The sequence below is a fragment of the Jaculus jaculus genome, chromosome 3, assembly GCF_020740685.1.
Source record: "Jaculus jaculus isolate mJacJac1 chromosome 3, mJacJac1.mat.Y.cur, whole genome shotgun sequence".
Taxonomy (NCBI): domain Eukaryota; kingdom Metazoa; phylum Chordata; class Mammalia; order Rodentia; family Dipodidae; genus Jaculus; species Jaculus jaculus.
Window position 1 is genome coordinate 176453742 of NC_059104.1, and position 20743 is coordinate 176474484.

The 20743-nt window shown below is 45.5% G+C and overlaps 1 protein-coding gene across 1 annotated transcript in view; it reads left to right on the forward strand.

Annotated features, from left to right (window-relative positions):
* The window catches only part of Swap70 (switching B cell complex subunit SWAP70), an 80695-nt gene that overhangs the window by 18334 nt on the left and 41618 nt on the right, over window positions 1-20743 (forward strand). Inside the window, exons 2-3 of the mRNA XM_004650873.3 lie at window positions 6910-7050; window positions 18770-18943. Coding sequence (XP_004650930.1) covers window positions 6910-7050; window positions 18770-18943 — 315 coding nt within the window. The remainder of the gene's footprint in view (window positions 1-6909; window positions 7051-18769; window positions 18944-20743) is intronic.

Genomic DNA, 20743 nt, shown 5'->3' on the forward strand with positions numbered 1-20743 from the left:
CAATACTCCCCCGGGGCTCATGACTTCCCCTGCCATAGGGTTATGGCTAGGTTTTCAGTAGCAGACGTGTATTCCTTCCCATGGAGCTGGCCTCCAGTCCAAGTAGAGAGCAGCTGGTTTCCCCATAACAGATATGCCACTATTGCATCTGTTGGCTCATTTGGCACTGGATGTGACAACATGTTTGTGACCCCAGTCCACAGAGGGTAGAGACCAGGTGGTATTCACTGACAAACAGCAGCTCCAGGTTGAAGGAGAAACCCCATCTCACGAAATAGTAGATGAACGATGAAAGAAGGCCACCCCACATTCTCCTCTAGCCTCTCCATGCACATGCATAGGCCTTGGAGGTTCAGGCCTCTAATAGCATCACTTGGAGAAAGCTAAGGAGGAATGCCAAGCGTTGAAGGGCTAGACCAGCGTGAGCTACAGAGTAAGACCTTTTCTCAGGAGGAAAAAAAAAGGAAAGGAAGGAAGAAAAAAAGAAAAAAAATTGGATGTGGTGATCTATGTCTTTAATCTCAGCAGAGCTGTGGGAGGATCACTGTAAGTTCGAGGACAGCCTGGGACTACAGGGTCTGTTCCAGGTCGACCTAGGCTAGAGCAAGACCCTGCCTCGGCAAAACAAACAACCCAAAAGACAAATCAAAAAAAGCTATAACAAAGATGAACAATTTATCTATAGTTTTTTTTTAAATTTATTTATTTGAGAGCGACAGACACAGAGAGAAAGACAGATAGAAGGAGAGAGAGAGAATGGGCGCGCCAAGGCTTCCAGCCTCTGCAAACGAACTCCAGACGCGTGCACCCCGTTGTGCATGTGGCTAACGTGGGTCCTGGGGACTTGAGTCTCGAACCGGGGTTCTTAGGCTTCACAGGCAAGCGCTTAACCGCTAAGCCATCTCTCCAGCCCGACTTTCTAGTTTTAAATGTCAGGTTGGAGACCCTGCTTTAGAACTTGCCTGTGAAGCCTAAGGACCCTGGTTCGAGGCTCAACTCCCCAGGACCCACATTAGCCACATGCACAAGGGGGTGCATGCGTCTGGAATTCGTCTGCAGTGGCTGGAGGCCCTGGTGGGCCTATTCTCTCTCTATATGTATCTGTCTCTTTTTTTCTGTCTGTTGTTCTCAAATAAATAAAAAATAAACAAAAAAAAAAGATTTAAAAATCTAGTTTTTAAAACTTCACTTGTGTAAGTTTGCGAGCACACACATACGTGTGTGCGTGGGTGCACCAGGATTTATTGCTGCTGCAAATGAGCAACAGATGCTTGTACCAGTTTTTGCTTCTGACTTTATGTGGGTGTCTGGGGAGTTGATCCCAGGCAAGCAGGGTTTATAATCAGGTTCTTTAACCATTGAACCATTTCCACTATAGTTCTTTTTGGCTGAATTCATGAAATGGAGTATGAGTTAAGTGTTGGGCTTTTTCCTTCTAATGGTTAGACTCAAGCCCAGCTCCTCTAAAACCCAGATAGTCTGCCAGTCCTGGGGCTCAGGTCTTCTCCATGGTCCAACAAATTGTTGGTGTCATGTGTTCCTTCCCTCCCAGTGTGTTTTAAATAGGGAAAGGTGGGTAAGAAAATTACTACTGGGGGCTGGAGAGATGGCTTAGCGGTTAAGCGCTTGCCTGTGAAGCCTAAGGACCCTGGTTCGAGGCTCGGTTCCCCAGGTCCCACGTTAGCCAGATGCACAAGGGGGCGCACGCATCTGGAGTTCGTTTGCAGAGGCTGGAAGCCCTGGCGCGCCCATTCTCTCTCTCTCCCTCTATCTGTATTTCTCTCTGTGTCTGTCGCTCTCAAATAAATAAATAATTAAAAAATTATAAAAAAAAAAAAAAAGAAAATTACTACTGGAGGGCTGCGAAGATGGCTCAGGGGTCAGAAGTTCTTGGTGCAAAGTATGCTGGCCTCAGGTTCGGTTCCCAAGCACCCACGTAAAACCAGATGCAAGAAATGGCTCAAGTGTCTGTCTGCAGTGGCAAGAGACACTATTGCACACACGCTCATGTGCATGGAAATAAATAAACCTTTAAAGAAAAAAAGAAGAGGATTGGAGAGGTGGCTTAGCGGTTAAGCGCTTGCCTGTGAAGCCTAAGGACCCTGGTTTGAGGCTCAATTCCCCAGGACCCACGTAAACCAGAGGTCCTGATGTGCCCATTCTCTCTCTCTTTGCCTCTTTCTCTCTCTGTCACTCTCAAATAAGTAAATAAATATTAAAAAAAGAAAAAGAAAAAAGAGGGCCCAGGTTCAATTCCCTAGAACCCAACGGCTAGAGGCCCTGGAACACCCATTTTCTCACACTCTCTCTCAAATAAATAAAAACAAAATTAAAAAAGCAAAGAAAAAGAAAATTACCACTGGAGCTGGGGACGTGACTCAACAGGCAAGAGTGCTGCCAACGTGAGGGCCTGAGTCGCTCTGAGTTTGGTTTCTCACGTAAACACATAAACAACTGGGCATGGCCACGCATGTCTGTAACCCCAGTCCTGTGGGGAATGGAGGTTGGAAAACCACAGGGTTTACTGGTCAGGCAGGCTGACCAGAGAATGGCAGCTAAGGAAATATGCAGATGAGAGATAGAGGAGGTCACCTGATGTTCTGCTCTGACCTCCACATGCAGGCATACAACCAGACACGTCACATGATGTATACCACATATACCACATGCACACATATGTAAAAAAAAAAAAAAAGAAATTACCCTGATTTCAGTCATCACTGTATTTAATGAGTCTTGCCCAATGCTGAAGTTTAGTTCAAATTAAAATCTTCTTAAGGGCCAATGGGTCAAACTAATTACCTTCACATACAGAGAGCATTGGCTGTGACTTTGTTTTTTGTTTTTAAGTATTTTATTATTTATATGCATGGGGAGAGAGAGAGAAAGAAAAAGAGAAAACGAATGAATGCACCAGGCCCTTTTGCCACTGCAAATAAACTCCAGACATATCTACCACTTTGTGCTTTGGCTTTATGTGGGTACTGGGGAATCAAACCCAGATGGTCAGACTTTGCAAGCAAGAACCTTTAATGGCTGAGCCATCTCTCCAGCTGGCCTTTGATTTTTTTTGAGACCTGACATCATGTTGCATATTATTAGACTTTTGGGCAAGGGGCTATAGAACCTGAGTTCTTTTTTATTTTAGTTTTAGAGAGAGACAGAGAAAGAGAGAGAATTGGCACTCCAGGGCCTCAGCCACTGATAGCGAACTTCAGACGCTTGCGCCACCTAGTGGGTACGTGCGACCTTGTGCTTGCCTCACCTTTGTGCGTCTGGCTAACGTGGGACCTGGAGAGTCAAACCTAAGTCCTTAGGCTTTGCAGGCAAGTGCCTTAACCACTAAGCCATCTCTCCAGCTCCTTAGTTTTTTTGTTTTTTTTTTTTTTTTGAGGTAGGGTCTCATTCTAGTCCAGGCTGACCTGGAATTCACTATGGAGTCTCAGGGTGGCCTTGAACTCACAATGATCCTCCTACCTCTGCCTCCTGAATGCTGGCATTAAAGGTGTGTGCCACCACACCCGGCCTCCCTGAGTTCTTTTCAAAAAAAAAAATTTTATATATATATATATATATATATATATATATATGTATATATATATATATATATATATATATAAATATAATTTTTTTTGTGACCTGCTGAGTTTTCTTAGGGTTACTTGCATTAGTATGTGAGGGGGCGTTACTTACTGAGAATGGGTAACTTAACCAGTGGCTACTCCACCACTGAAGAGAATGTCTCTGCCTCCCCCAGGAACCATTAACTACCACAGCTCCTCAGGGAGGGGTTGTGCCTATGAGCCTCTCCCCAAACCACAGTGGAATGTTGATAGGCTCAATTTTGTGTTAAGTTTCATGCAGGTAACCACAGCTGCTCTGAGTCATGAGTGCAGTGGCTATGTCATGCTTGACATTTCCACAGCATCATTCTCTGGCTCTTATATTCTTTTGCTTTTTGAGGTAGGGTCTCACTCTAGCCCAGGCTGACCTGGAACTCACTCTGTAGTCTCAGGGTGGCCTCGAACTCATGGCAATCCTCCTACCTCTGCCTCCCGAGTGCTGGGATTAAAGGTGTGTGCTGGGATTAAAGCCTGGCTTCTTACATTCTTTTTAAAAAAATATTTTTATTTGTTCAGAGAGAGGGGGAGAGAGAGAGAGATTATGACAGAGAGAAGGAATGGGCATGGCAGGGCCTCCTGCCACTGAAAATGAACTTTAGCTGCATGTGTTACTTTGTGTATCTATTTGGCTTTAAAGTGGATACTGGGGAAGGGATCCTGGGCTGGCTGTTAGGCTTTGCAAGCAGGTGCCTTTAACTCCTGAACCATCTCTACAGCCCTGTCTCTTGTATTCTCTCTAGCTCCTCCTCTGCGGTGTTTCCTGAACCTTGGGGGGTGGGGACGGTGGGTGGGTGGGATTCTTTTATAATCATGGAAAATGCTAATAAAAATTAAAAATAAAATAAAATAAAACAAAACAAAAAAACTAGTAGCACATGAAGGATTTCCACATAGAGCTTTGAGAAACAAAGATAATTTAGCAAGAAGGTCTGGAAATGATCCCTTTATAGATGGCATAGAGAATCCTAACTGAATTATGTATCTGCAGGAAAAAAGAGGCTTCCTTAATGAAATTGAAGGTGTTTACTGAGATGAATATGACTCTTTAAGTAGTTTCATATTTAATGTTGAAGAGAACAGGTTGTATTTTAGCCTGGCACTTAACCCCAGGATTTGTCCTGTCCAGAATGCACAAGTAATATGTGAGGGTCTCAACTTTTACTTTTCACTTTTTTTGTTTCTTTGTAGTTTTAGGTTGAGTTTCACTCTAGTCCAGACTGGCCTGGAACTCATTTTATAGCCCCAGGCTGGTGATCCTCCTACCTCGGCTTCCCACGTGCTGGAATTATAGTCACTAGCCACCACACCTGGCTATTTTACATGCCTGCCCCCATCCCCACCCCAGGTAGGATTTCACTGTAGTCCCGGCTGACCTGGAATTCACTATGTCGTCTCAGGGTGGCTTTGAACTCATGGCGAGCCTCCTACCTCTGCCTCCTGAGTGCTGGGATTAAAGGCGTGCGCCACCACACCCAGTATTCTTTTCTACTTTTTATTAGAGTTGAGGCAGCCCAAATTGCTAATTCTCTGCCTGATATTGCCATGTGCACCTAGGTTCTTGCGAAACAGTAACAATCCTTTTGTTGGGTCCTAATTTAAGTACAGCCTGCTGGGTGGGGGCTGAGACAAGTATTCATAACCACTACTGAATTTACTTGAAAACCAGTAGAGCCTGTGTTTCTCAATTGCTTTCCACCTTATTTCACTTTGGAATGTAATAGCTCCCTCTACTGCCCCTTCCTCTCTCCTTTTTCTCTTCTCTTGGTGGGTGTGTGTGTGAATATACTTAGCCAGGGACTTGCACTGTAGCCCAGACTGGACTGAATCTTGCTGTGTAGCCCAGGCTGATCTCATGATCCATCTCAGCCTCCCAAGTGCTGAGGATTATAGGCACGTGTTACCATACCTGGCTGGCTGTGTTCTTTTATATTTATGTGGAAACAGCCAAATAATGTCATAGAAATTTAAAGGAACTTGGACACAGAGAATAATAGTTAATATTTGGTATATTATATCCTTTCTTTTTTTAGGGGGGGTTTCAAGGTAGGGTCTCACTATAGCTTGGGCTGACCTGGAATTCACTCTGTAGTCTCAGGATGGACTTGAACTCATGGCAATCCTCCTTCCTCTGCCTCCTGAGTGCTGGGATTAAAGGCAAGCACCACCACACCCAGCTCGAAAAGTTTAATCTTAAACACAATTTTCTTACTCTTGCTTTCTCTTAATATTTATTTATCTATTGAGAGAGGGAGGGGGGAGAGAGAGAGAAAGAGAGAGAAAACTGGCATACCAGAGCTTGTAGCCACTGCAAATAAACTCCGGACACATGTGCCACCTTGTGCATTTGGCTTATGTGGGTGCTGGGGAATCGAACCTGGGTCCTTTAGCTTTGCAGGTCAGTGCCTTAACCACTAAACCTTAATATTTTTTTCTGCATGTGAATGTGTGGGCAGCGTTTGAAGGTATGTGGGCTCATGTGGGGCGTGTGTGTGCGTGCAGGTGCACATACATGTGTTTGCAGGTGCAAATTGAGTTCAGGGATTGACACTGGGTGACTTCCTCCATCACTCTCCATTTTAGTTTCTGAGAAAGCGTCTCTCCTTGAACCTGGAGCTCACTGATTTGGCTAGACTAGCTAGCCAGCAATCTCTAGATACTTTTTAAAAACACTTTTAAAATTTATTTATTTGACAGAGAGAGAGAGAGAGAGAGAGAGAGAATGAATGGGCGCACCAGGGCCTCCAGCCACTGCAAACGAACTCCAGATACGTGCACCCCTGTGCTAATGTGGGTCCTGGGGAATTGAACCTGGGTCCTTTGGCTTTGCAGGCAAATGCCTTAACTGTACCCCTCCAGCTCCTCTGGGTACCTTTTATCTCCAGCTGCCTGCCTTGCTTTTACACGGGTGCTGGGGACCTAAACTCAGCTCTTCATGCTTGTGTGGCAAGCACTTTACCACCTGAGCCCTCTCTCCCATCCCTTCCCTCCCCCCCCTTTTTTTTTCATGTAGACTAGTTAATAACAAATAATTGGGGATATTTGTTCACAGACCTTACATGGAGCCTGGCTCTAATAGGCATGCAGCATTGACTTATTTGCAAGTAAAGGAAACTGGAGGGAAGGAGTGACCAGCAGGGGCTGGCAGCTGAGTCATGGCCCTTACTTGCTAGTTTGCGCTCCATCTTTCCCGACTCAGGGAAGAGAGCAGCGTGCTGCGTTGACACAGCCCAGGCGTCACGTGGTGGGCAGTGGGTGTCTTTAATGAGCTGCTCTTTTTGCTCCTTAGGTCCTGTCACATAACCTGTGCACGGTGCTGAAGGTTCCACACGACCCCGTCGCCCTTGAAGAGCACTTTCGGGATGATGACGAGGGGCCCGTCTCCAACCAGGGCTACATGCCGTACCTGAACAAGTTCATTCTGGAGAAGGTGTGGCGCTAACCTTCCCTTGACACCTTTGTTCTGAGTTGGTGCGCCGCGTGGGCCCCGGAAGTTCAACTGGCGAGCCGAGGAGCTGGGGGCGCGGCCTCAGGGGATAAGTGAGGGCAAGAAAGGCTGGGGTGATGATGCCGCCCATTCCTGCTCCCCCACACTTCTACACATTAATGTCACCTTGTTTGCAGTTGGCATCTTCTTTGAGATTAAGTTTTCATTTTGGGTTTTCAAGGTAGGGTCTCGCTCTAGCCCAGGCTGACCTGGAATTCACCGTGTCAGTCATCTCAGGGTGGCTTCGAACTCATGGTGATCCTCCTGCCTCTGCCTTCCAAGTGGTAGGATTAAAGGTGTGCGCCACCACTCCCGGTTCAAAAATGATTTTTTTTTTCGAGGTAGGGTCTCGCTCTAGCTCAGGCTGACCTGGAATTCACTATGTAGTCTCAGGGTGGCCTCGAACTCACGGTGATCCTCCCACCTCTGCCTCCCGAGTGCTAGAATTAAAGGCGTGCGCCACCACGCCCGGCTTCAAACATGTTTTTAAGAAGATTTAGTCATATTGTATGGAAATTGATGTGTGATACTCAACTTCACAGTATGATGTTGTAGGGTTATTTTTTTTTTAAATATTTGATTTTTATTTGAGACAGAGAGAGACAGACAGACAGACACACAGAGAGAATGGGCATACCAGGGCCTCCAGCTGCTGTAAACAACTCCAGATGCCTGTACCACTTTGTGCATCTGGCTTACATGGGTCTTGGGAGTTGAACCTGAGCTTCTCAGGCAAACGCCTTGACCACTAAGCAATCTCTCCAGCCCTCATGTGTTTTTTTTTTTTAAATTATTTATTTATTTATTTGAGAGCGACAGACACAGAGAGAAAGACAGGTAGAGGGAGAGAGAGAGAATGGGCGCGCCAGGGCTTCCAGCCTCTGCAAACGAACTCCAGACGCGTGCGCCCCCTTGTGCATCTGGCTAACGTGGGACCTGGGGAACCGAGCCTTGAACTGGGGTCCTTAGGCTTCACAGGCAAGCGCTTAACCGCTAAGCCATCTCTCCAGCCCCCTCATGTGTTTTTAATTTAATTTTTTCCCTGCTGCTGTTCTGCTCACTAATTAGTGAGCTAGCTTGTGTTATAGTTGTAAGATTATGTGTCTCAACCTGTAATCCTTTTGCCTCTGCCCCACTTCCTGTCCAATAGGTCTTCTATTTGGCAGATTTTGGATGATGTACTATGTTCATGTGTTGAGCGTTTAAAATTGGACGGTAGCAAGGTGTGATGGTGCACACCTGTGATCCCAATGCTTGGGATGTGGCGATAGGAGGGTCAGGAGTTCTGGGTAGCCCTCAGCAGTGTGAGTTCTGGGCAAGCCTGGTGTGGTGGTTTGATTCAGGTGTCCCTCATAAACTTAGGTGTTCTGAACGCTAGGTTCCCAGCTGAAGGAGATTGGGGAATTTATGTCTCCAGGAGACTATTGGGGGTGGTTTTATGGGTGTTATAGCCAGTGTACCCTTGCCAATGTTGGGCACACTCTCCTGTTGCTATTGTCCACCTGATGTTGGCCTGGGGGTGATGTCCACCCTCTGCTCATGCCACCATTTTCCCCTGCCATCATGGAGCTTCTCTTTGAGTCTGTAAGCCAAAATAACCTCCCTTCCTCCCCCCAAAAAACTGCTCTTGGTTGGGTGATTTCTGCCAGTAGTGCAAACCTGACTACAATACCTGGGCTGTGTCCCTGTCTCACAAAACAAAACAAGAGCAAAAATAATATAGGCAGTAAGCAGGATTATTATAGGATATCTGACAATTGCTTTGTTTTCCTGTGGCAGAGTCTGTGTGGGATGGGTGGGTGGAGAGAGACCACCTATGTACCTTGCTGCTGTAGTTTTGTTTTCTTTGATGTAATATTGTTTAAACTTGAATTTTAAGTTTTAAAATATTCTTTGAGTATATTGATATTTTAAAATTTTGTAACCAGGGAGGAAATCTAGCAGTATTTAAAAAGTTCCAGATGAGCCACAACATTTGGAGAATTTTCTCGTGGAGCCAGTGAGGATGTGATGGAACAGTGAGCCCTTGTTTATTATAGCTTCGCCACCTGGAGTGGAGTTTTGCCAGTCCTGCCATCCAAGTACAGCAGCCAAGGTTTCCATGGTGTGGGTTTAAACTGAGCATAGATTAGTGTCTTGTTTTGAAGTTTGGTTGGGGAAAAAAAATGCCAGTAAGTGACTAAATAATGTTAACAAGAGGTTTTGAGATTGTGTTAGTTACGCAGTGAGAATATGAACTGCTGATTACACATTCGCAGGGTTCCTGCACATCCTGCCCATCTGACCTCTGTGTTAATCCTGGAAGGCAGGCCTGGAATTGTCTCTGTTTAACTTGGGAGTCCTCAAGAGTCCTCACCAGTAAGGGGATATGTAGATTTTGAACCCAAGCCCACACTAGGGTTCCTTTAACTGTGCTCTCAAAAGGCTAATTACTCCCTTTCAGAGGATGGTGGTTTTTTTGGTTGAAGGCAGAGGTGGAGTTGCTTAACACATTCATTATCTCAGAGGACCTCCACTTCCACCCAGTTTTGTCTTTCCCCAGCCACATGTTGTAAGGTGAGTCTCTTCTCTTATTCAGTGTCTCAGTGAGCCTCCCGTCACTTTGGTCCAGGTTGCTGTTCTGTCTTTGCTGGGCTGCTATTCTGAGGGGTCTGGGACCCTGAGGTATATTCAAATGTGCTTTCCAAACAGTGATTTGTTTCTTAATTTGGCTCCTATATTTCCTTCCTAATAATCATCCTCAGTGTTCCTGACCCTGATAGAATTTGCTTGTGTCTTTCCTGAGACTTCAAATGACTAATTTGTCTGTTATTCTTTTACCAAATATTTTGCCTCCCAGGAATGTTACCTTTGAAAAAATTTGGAATTCTACAAATATCAGAGAATGGTTTGTGATCTTCTCTCTCCTTCCCCCCTCCCTGCAAAGAGACACTATACTTAAATTTTTTTTCTTTCTTTTAAAAATTTTATTTATTTATCTGAGAGCGACAGACAGAGAGAGAAAGAGGCAGAGAGAGAGAGAGAATGGGCACGCCAGGGCCTCTAGCCACTGCAAATAAACTCCAGATGTGTGCGCCCCATTGTACATCTGGATAATATGGGTCCTGGGGATTCGAGCCTCGAACTGAGGTCCTTAGGCTTCATAGGCAAGCACTTAACCATTAAGCCATCTCTCCACCCCTGTTTTTTCTTTCTTTTTAATTTTTTTTTAATTTATTTGAGAGAAGGAGGCAGAGAGAGGGAGAGAATGGGTGTACCAAGGCATCCAGCCACTGCAAATGAACTCCAAATGCATGCGCCACCTTGTGCAGCTTACATGGGTCCTGGGGAATCAAACCTAGGTCCTTTGGCTTTGCAGGCAAGAGCCTTAACTGCTAAGCCATCCCTCTAGCCCTATACTTAAGTTTTCTGATGGTAATAATTGAAGAGAGTAGCGGGGCATGGTGGTGCACGCCTTTAATCCCAGCACTTGGGAGGCAAAGGTAGGAGGATTGCCTTGAGTTCGAGGCCACCCTGAGATTACATTGTGAATTCTAGGTCAGCCAGGGCTTCAGTGAGACCCTACCTGAAAAAAAAAATAGAAAAAAATAATTGAAGAGAATAATATCATCTTCCTTTCTTCTCTTCCCTTTCCATTTTTCCTTCTCTTCCTCCCTCCCTTTCTTCCCTTCCCCCCCTTTTTGTTGTGGAATACTCAACTTTATTTATATATTTAACAATTCTAAAGTATTTACTTCTTGCTTTGACAAAAAATGAAAAATACAGGAGCACTGACAGACTATGGAGAGTTATAGTTCCTCCTTTACATTAAAGAAAATATTAATAAAAAAGTGGTCAGCCTGAGTTAGAGTGAGAGCCTACTTTGAAAAACCAAGGGAAAAAAAGAGTGCTTCATTGACCAAAAAGGGCTGAGAGCTGCAAATATTTTTTCATACTGTACAACAGACCCGAGAAACCTATATTGTAACCTCTTGGCACCTGTCATTAGGTGACAGACTTCAATTATGCCAACTTCTCCCTACCTGCACCTCCAGACCACAGCGAGCACATAGGTGAATTACTCTTCTCTGTCTGTCTCTCTGTTTTTCTCTCTCTCTCTTTCTTTCATTAATTTTTTTGTTTATTTATTTATTTTATTTGCGAGCGACAGACAGAGAGAGAAAGGGGCAGATAGAGAGAGAGAGAATGGGCGTGCCAGGGCCTCCAGCCACTGCAAATGAACTCCAGATGCATGCGCCCCTTTGTGCATCTGGCTAATTTGGGTCCTGGGGAATCAAGCCTCGAACTGGGGTCTTCAGGCTTCACAGGCAAGCGCTTAACTGCTAAGCCATCTCTGCAGCCCCAATTTTTAGTTTTTGAGGTAGGGTCTTGCTATAACCCAAGCTGACCTGGAATTCACTATGTTGTCTCAGGGTGCCTTGAACTCATGGTGATCCTCCTACCTTTGCCTCCCAAGTGCTGGGATTAAAGGCAGGTGCCACCAACCCGACATACTTATTTTTGATATAGGGTCTCTTGTAGCCCAGGCTGGCCTCTGACTAGCAGGCTGGGAAACCTCTTGCTTCTATTTCCTGAGGACAGATGAGGGCCTCATACTTGGTTGAAGGCGAGACATTTCTGAGTGATTAGGAATTTCTTGCTGAGAGCCACAGATAAGTTTCTGCTGCTGGACATTCTGGCCAGCTATCTAAATGTAAGAGTAATGTAGTTTAAAGAAGTACTGTGTTTTAAAAATAACTTCGTTGGCATGTAATTTACATGCCATGTAATTTACCTATTTAACCATACAATTTAGTGGTTTTTAGTAGAGACCAGCACCACAATCAATTTAAAATATTTTCCCTTCTCCCTTCCAAAATAATCCCATTAAGCAGTCACCTCTACCCCCTCCACAGCTCTTGGCAAGTGATGGTTGACTTTCTGTTTATGAATTTCTGTTTTTGACATTTACTTTTTAAAAAATGTTTTTTAAGTATTAAAGTATTTTAAATATTAAAATATTCCAGACTTACCTGGAACTCATAGCAATCCTCCATCCTCAGCCTCCTGAGTGCTGAGACTGAAGGCGTGTGTATATACCTGGTTTAAAAATATTTTTATATTTTTTATTTTCAAGCAGAGAGAGAGAGGAGAGAGAGAGAGAGAGAGAGAGAGAGAGACAGACAGACAGACAGACAGCACAGGAAGGGGTGGGGAGGAAGAGGGTGAGAATGGGTGCATTAGGGCCTCCAGCCACTGCAAACATAACTCTAGACACATGTGCCACTTTGTGCATTGGCTTTACATGGGTACTGGGGAATCGAACCTGGGTCATTAGGCTTTGCAGGAAGTGCCTTAACCGTGAAACCATCTCTCCAGCCCTTGACCTTTCATATTAACGGAATCATACTATCCACAGCCTCCTGCGCCTGGCTTCTTTCACCTGGTGTTTGTCCACGTTCATCCGTGCTGGGGCACAGTGGCTCATTCATTCATGGCCAAATCATACTGTGTCAGGGACGCACCATGTTCCATTGACATTCCCTAGCTAGTGAACACGTGGGGCGGGCGCTGTGGATGTCCGTGTGGCAGCGTTGGCCCTTTCTCTGTTCCTCAAATTACCAGGGCTCTTCCTGCCTCAGGTCTTCACGCTTCCTCTGCTGCCAGACCTCCTCCGCCCTAGAAAGCTCCCAGTTCTGTTCATCCTCAGGCCTCGGTGTGACTGTCACTTCCTCAGGGAGGCTTCCTCGGGGAGCTCTCCACCCTTGCCAGAGCTAGCCAGGTTCCTGTCAGCGTGTTCTCCCAGGATCCACACTCCTCCCTCATTTTCAGCATGTGCATGGCTGGGTTGTGGCCTCTGGACTGTAAGTTCTGTAATGGTAAGGGCCATTACTGCCGTCGAATTTTAGACCAATGACTGGCACCTGGCATGCATGTGTATGTACTGTGTGGCATGTGTGTATGTGGTTATAGCGTGTGTGTGTGCGTGCACGTGCGCATGTGGAGGTCAGAGGTTGACATTGAGTGTTGAACCTTAATTGCTGTCTGCATTGGTTTTTTTAAAATTTTTATTTATTTATTTATTTGAGAGTGACAGACGCAGAGAGAAAGACAGAGGGAGAGAGAGAGAATGGGCGCGCCAGGGCTTCCAGCCTCTGCAAACGAACTCCAGACGCGTGCGCCCCCTTGTGCATCTGGCTAACGTGGGACCTGGGGAACCGAGCCTCGAACTGGGGTCCTTAGGCTTGTTCACAGGCAAGCGCTTAACCGCTAAGCCATCTCTCCAGCCCTGCATTGGTTTTTGAAGTTGGCTCTTTGGCTGAACCCAGAGCTCAGTGATTTGACCAGAGCAGTTAGCCAGCAAGTCCCTGCTATCTTTCTGTCTCTGCCTCCCAAGCTCTGGGATTATAGGCACACAGCACCATACCAGGCTTTTATCTGGCTCCCTACGCTTGTGTGGTAAGCACTTCATCCACTAAGCCACCTCTTCCAGTCTCCACCACTTTTGTTGTTTAGTGTTTATTTCTTGTCTCCCTGTAGCTCAGGTAGGCTTCAATTCACAATGCTGGCATCACAGATGTGAGCTACCACATCCAGCTCTCTTATGCCTTTTTTTTTTTTTTTTCTTCCCCCAAGGTAAGGTCCTGCTCTAGCCCAGGCTGACCTGGAATTCACTATATAGTCTCAGGGTAGCCTCCAACTCACAGCAGTCCTCCTACCTCTGTCTCCCGAGTGCTGGGATTAAAGGTGTGCACCACCACCCAGCTTCCCTTACAACTCCCCCCCCCCCCCATTTTTTGAGATAGGGTTTCACTCTAGCACAGGCTGACCTGGAATTCACTATGTAGTCTCAGAGCGGCATTGAATTTGTAGCAATCCTCCTACCTCTGCCTCCTGAATACTGGGATTAAAGGCATGTACCACTATGCCCAGCACTTATAACTTTAAATGAATGAATAAGCTAATGAACTTGGCGTACTATGGAGAGTAGATGCAAATGTGAGCAAAATATGGTCTCATACTAGAGAGCATTCTTTTTTAAAATTATTTTTTGTTAACAACTTCCATGATTGTAAATAAATTCCCATGGTAATGCCCTCCCTCCCCCCACTTTCCCCTTTAAAACTCCATTCTCTATCAAATCCTCTCCCCATCTCAATCAGTCTCTCTTTTCTTTTGATGTCATGATCTTTTCCTCCTATTATGATGGTCTTGTGGAGGCAGTGTCAGGCACTGTGAGGTCATGGATATCCAGGCCATTTTATGTCTGGAGGAGCACGTTGTAAGGAGTCCTGCCCTTCCTTTGGCTCTTATATTCTTTCTGCCACCTTTTCTGCATTAAACCCTGAGCTTTGGAAGGTGTGATAGAGATATTGCAGTGCTGAGCACTCCTCTGTCATTTCTTCCCAGCACCATGATGCCTCCTGAGTCATTTTTAATTGGATTACAAAATAGTCAGCTTCCATATGGCTTTTTCATAATCCATAAAATTCAGTAACACTGTACCCCACTCCTTCCCCTCTCCCATTTCTCTGTCTCACTCGGTTTGAACCTGTCTCCCAACTATTCTTCCCTCTACCTTCATATCTCAGATCCTACCATTCCCCCCTAAAACCTCCCCTTGCCCCCTTCTAGCTTCTTTGCCTGTCGCGTTTTCTCCCCTGTCGTTTGGGATGCCTTTCTTTGTCACCATCAGTGTCCCCCCAGATACTGTCTTTTTTACAGACTATTAAGTGGGCGGTGTTTGACCTGCTCATTTTCTCTTCTGACCCCCTTCAGCTGGAGGGCATCCATAGGCTGTTTCTTAAAATTATTAAGTCCACTGTGGCTTGGTCTTTGTTTCCTTTCTAGTCATTTGTCTAGCCACTCTCCCTGTGTGATTCACCACACCAGTCTCCTAGAATACCTTCTTGTTCCTCAGAGCAAGAATACATCCTTTTGTGCACAGGTCATTTCCTGCAATGTGTATCTTCCACTTAGTGTTTCTTTGGGGTGTGGTAGAGCTGGTGGTGGTGGCCTTTGAAACTAGTTTTTTATAGGTAGTCTCTTGCCATATATGTGACCTTCAATTACTGAGTTGTACAAGCAGTTTGGCACAGTGGAAAGAGTTAGCATTTGAGCTTTTATTGAAACTTTAGTTTTGTTATGTATTAGTCATTTCTTTTTTTAAAAAAATATTTACTTATTTAAGAGAGAGAAAGAGGCAGATAGAGAGAATGGGTGTGGCAGGTCCTCCAGCCACTGCACATGAGAGGGGGGGGGGGAGGGAGGGAGGGAGAGAGAGAGAAAGAGGCAGATAGCAAGCCACTGTAGACAAACTCCAGGTGCATGTGCCACCTTGTGCATCTGGCTTATGTGGGTCCTGGGGAATCAAACCTGGATCCTTAGGTTTTGCAGGCAAGCACTTTAACTGCTAAGCCATCTTTCTATGGGTCCTGGGATTGGTCTCAAACAGTTTCTCAGTCTCCCCGTGCTTGCATAGGAAGTACTCTTCACCACTGAGTTGTCTCTCCGGCCCGAGGTCCCTGGCTTCTTACCGTGACGAGCCAGGCTCTTCATGTTTGGCCTCACATTTCCTTGCTTTGCTTGCAGTGGATATTTGCCATTTCTGGTGTGTCTGGTGTTCGAACTCACTCACTCACTCTTTCTTTCTTTCTTTCTTTCTTTCTTTCTTTCTTTCTTTCTTTCTTTCTTTCTTTTTTAAATTTATTTGAGAGTGACAGAGAGAAAAAGAGGCAGAGAGGGAGAGAGATAGAGATAGATAGAGAGAGAGAGAGAGGGAGAGAAAGGGCACGCCAGGGCCTCCAGCCACTGCAGATGAACTACAGATACATACACTATCTTGTGCATCGAGCCTCGAACTGGGGTCCTTAGGCTTCACAGGCAAGCGCTTAACCACCAAGCCATCTCCCCAGCCCTTGAACTCTTTTTCTGATGGTGAGAAATCCCACAGAGTTTTGGTTGAGGATGGGATCTGTCTCATATGGATAAGCAGGAAAGTTCAGGTCCTTATTTTCCTTGAAGTTGTCCTCCTACCTGATCTGCACATGTGCACAGTGGCATGTGCATGCCCCTCCCTCACAGACACATGGACACACGCAAATAAATAAAATTAAAAATACATGACAACCCTTGCCCTCCAGTGCCGGGCGAGTGCTCCACCACTGGGCTACACCCCCGGCCTTTATTTGACTTGGCCTTTTCCTTTTACTTCTACTCTCCTCCCCTCTCCTCCCTTCCAGTCTTTCCTTTCCTCTTCCAATAGGGCATCGTGTAGCCCAGGCTGGTCTCAAGCTCACTAGGATGACCTTGAACTTCTGATCCTCCTGCTTCCACCTGCCAAGTGCTGGATTACAGGTACGCACCACCATGCCCCATTTTATGGATTGCTGAGGATTGAACTCAGGGCTTCATGCATGCCTGACAAGCACTCTGACAACTGAGCTACATCCAGCAGGACTTTTGAAGGTCCTTTACGATTCGGCTCCGTGGTCATTTCATTAAGGTTGGATTAGCTCTTCCACAGAATCCTCTGCTTATCTCTCTTACAGTACTCATCACATTACAATTGTCTTTTTTTTTTAAATATATGTTTTTAAATTTTTATTTATTTATTTGAGAGCGACAGACACACAGAGAAAGACAGATAGAGGGAGAGAGAGAGAATGGGTGTGCCAGGGCTTCCAGCCTCTGCAAACGAACTCCAGACGCGTGCACCCCCTTGTGCATCTGGCTAACGTGGGACCTGGGGAACCGAGCCTCGAACCGGGGTCCTTAGGCTTCACAGGCAAGCACTTAACTGCTAAGCCATCTCTCCAGCCCCAATTGTCTTTTTTATAAAGATGTTTTGTTCATTTTTATTTATTTATTTGAGAGCGACAGGCAGAGAGAGAAAGAGGCAGAGAGAGAGAGAGAGAGAGAGAGAGAGAGAAAGGGGGGGGGAGAGAGAATGGGCACACCAGGGCCTTCAGTCACTGCAAATGAACTCCAGATGTGTGCGCCCCCTTGTGCATCTGGCTTGAGTGGGTCCTGGGGAATCGAGCCTCAAACCAGGATCCTTAGGCTTCACAGGCAAGTGCTTAGCCACTAAGCCATCTCTCCAACCCTGTAATTGTCTTCTATGTTCTCTGGAGACATTGGCTACTATTAGTTAGGTATCTTTGCATTATCTGTGGAAAATAACATTATGGAAATTTGAATTGATAATGAGTGAAAACTATTGAATTATGTGCTTATATGAAAATTTTGTCCATTTGCAGATGTTTCCTCTAAGAAACTCAACCTTCTAAGACCAAGTTCTTCATCCTTGCAAGCTTGATTTTATGGCATAATAAGTGACTCATAGTAGATGCTGGGAATGTTGAATTCCTGAATGATGGCAAGGCTGTCCTTTTTTTTTTTTTTTTTTTTTTGGTTTTTCAAGGTAGGGTCTCACTCCAGCTCAGGCTGACTTGGAATTCACTCTATTCTCAGGGTGTCCTCGAACTCACAGTGACCCTCCTACCTTTGCCTCCTGAGTGCTGGGATTAAAGGCATGCACCACCATGCCTGGCTGGAATCTCTTTTTTTTTTTTTTTTTTTTTTTTGGTTTTTCGAGGTAGGGTCTCACTCTGGTCCAGGCTGTCCTGGAATTAACTCTGTAGTCTCAGGGTGGTCTTGAACTCACGGTGATCCTCCTACCTCTGCCTCCCGAGTGCTGGGATTAAAGGCGTGCGCCACCACACCCGGCTTGGAATCTCTTGATCTCAGAGCTTGCCATTCTCAAACTCCAGTGATCTTCCAGTTGCTGCTCCCCACAGGACTGGAGTTACAAATATGTGTGGCCATGTCCATCTGTTTTTGTGGGTTCTGTAGATTTGAACTTGGGCAGTCTCAGGTTCCTATGCTTGCATGCAAGTTTATTTAACCATTGAGGTATCTTTCCAGCCCATTTAAATTGCTTTTGTGAAAAGATTTCTTCTTTGAGCATATAGGTAAAAATGGGGTTTCTGCATGTGGCTCATAGTAATTAGCACTATCGGATCTTTCTTTAATATTTATTTATTTATGGAGAGAGAGAGTGAGAGCAAGAGTGTAAGTGAGAGCACACCAGGGCCTCTTGCACTGTAAGTGAACTCCAGACACATGTGCTGCTTTGTATGGGGGTTTACGTGGGTATTGGGGCATTGAACCTGGCTGGCAGGCTTTGCAAGCCAGTACCTTTAACCACTGAACCATCTCCCCAGCCTCCATTCTTAGATCTGTGTGTAGGATCAGTAGTCTAGGAGGGTAATGTGTACATTCAAATAACTACGTGACAGGTCCAGTTCATGATAGGGACAGGCAGAGCTTCATGGTACAGCTCAAGTGTGAAGCTTGGTTGAGCCGTTGAAAGTGTTTCTGTCTAGAGTCAGTGCATGGGATGCAGCTATGGAAGTGTGCTGAAGCCTTCTCCTTCCACCAGCTTAACTTACATGCACCTCATTTTGATTTTTTATTTTATTTTGGTTTTTCGAGGTAGGGTCTCACTCTAGCCCAGGCTGACCTGGAATTCACTATGGAATCTCAGGCTGGCCTCGAACCCACAGCGATCCTCCTACCTCTGCCTCCCAAGTGCTGGGATTAAAGGCGTGCGCCACCACGCCCGGCTACATGCCCCTTATTTTGGACCGACTCATTGGAGTTTTCCCTCATTTCGTTTTAGGTCCAAGACAACTTTGACAAGATTGAATTCAATAGGATGTGTTGGACCCTCTGTGCCAAGAAGAACCTCACAAAGAGTCCGCTGCTCATCACAGAAGACGATGCCTTTAAAGTGTGGGTCATTTTCAACTTTCTGTCGGAGGACAAGTACCCATTAGTTATTGTGCCTGAAGAGGTAAGGTGTGGCTACTGTAGGAGTTTCAACACGGCCACTGTCTTTGTAGTCCATAGACCTGGCTTGCAAGCATTTGGGCTGATTCGGTGCAGATGCAGAAGGAACTTCCTGACCAGTGTTTTGGGCTCAGAGGCAAAACAGTCTGAGTCCAGAAAAGCCCAGGCTTGGGGGTCAGGAGGCGGGTCTTAGCCCTGGAGAGCTGCAGAGAGGGCGAAACTTTCCTGTGTAATTCTCATGTCCAAAGGCTTTGTTCAATTCAAGTATACTTTTCTACTCGCCCAAGACCTGGCTGAGTGGCACTGTTCGGGAACACCTTGGGTCCAGCGTGCTGTTCCCAAGGCTGTGTCATGTAAATACTATTCTTATCTGAGGCCCAGGATGAGGACTTCTTATTGTACTTCTCAGAGAAAATGAAAATGGACATCTGCTTGTTTTGTTCTGGTTTAATTCTCTAATGAGAACAAAGTTTTCATGCTATCTTACTGCTCTACAAAGCTATACCTGTAATTCATGTTATTACAATAGAAAACTTCGAAAAGACTAATGATAGAATTCAAATCAGCTGTGGGCCCCTTACTTGAAAAAACTCGCCTGTAATCCTTTAATCTTGGATGAATTATCTGACCTCTGTGTGTGAAGTAAGGCATCCCGGTTCTTGGGAGAACAAGGTAGGAGGAATGAGAGCTGTAAGCCGGTCTTGGCTGTGTATTCAGTTTGAGGCCAGTCTGGGCTTCATGGGACCCTGTCTCAAAAAAAGGCTAGAAAAGAAACACACACACACACACACACACACACACACACACACACACACACACACACACAGAAACCAAAACAAAAAACAATCCCTCCCCTCTCCCCCGACAGCACTACAATATTTCTACTAAGGGCTGTGGGTTCCGTTTCAAGGTCTTGCCTCACTGCCAGACACACACTATGCACTCAGTGAGGGTGTTTCCTCCTCTTGAGTACTGTTGCTGCATATGTGTTGTGTCTGTGTTTTGAAACAGTGTCTCACTATGTAGCCCTTGGCTACCTTGGAATTCACCATGTAGAATAGACTGGCCTCAAACTCATGGGAGATCTTCCTGCCTCTGCCTCCCAAGAGCCGGGATTATAGACATATAGCCACCATTCCCCGCCTGTTACTGTACCTATTTTTCACACTAGCCTCCTTATTTCCTTAAGATTAATTTCCAGCAGTGAAGTTCTGAATCTAAGAGATGGCTCAGTGAGTAAAGGTATTTTACTAGCCCAGGTTCAATTCCTTAGCTATCCATGTAAAGCCGGAAGGCCATTTGTACATAAATAAATAAATATTTTTTTAAAAAGACATGCACACTTTCAAGGAATTGGATGAGCGAAACAAAATTGCCTATTAGGAAGGCTGACCCACTTTATTTCTCTCACAGCAGGGGTCGAGGGTGGTCACTTTCACCCATCCTACCAACATTGATCCAGTTTGTGACATATGATTCATACTTATGTTAGGAAAATGGTTGAAATCTGTTTAAAAGTTCACATGGGGCCATGGAGTGATGGCTTAGCAGTTAAGGTGCTTGCCTGGAAAGCCTAAGAACCCAGGTTTGGCTCCCCAGAACCCACATAAGCCAGATGCACAAGGTGGCACATGCACAAAAGATGGTGCATATGTCTGGCGTTCGACTGCAGTGGCTAGAGGCCCGAGTACACTGATTCTCATTCTCTCTCTCTCTCTCTCTCTCTCTCTCTCTCAGAAGTAAAATAAAAAACATGTTTATATGGTGGTGCATGCGTGTAATCCCAGCACTACGTGGGCTCAGA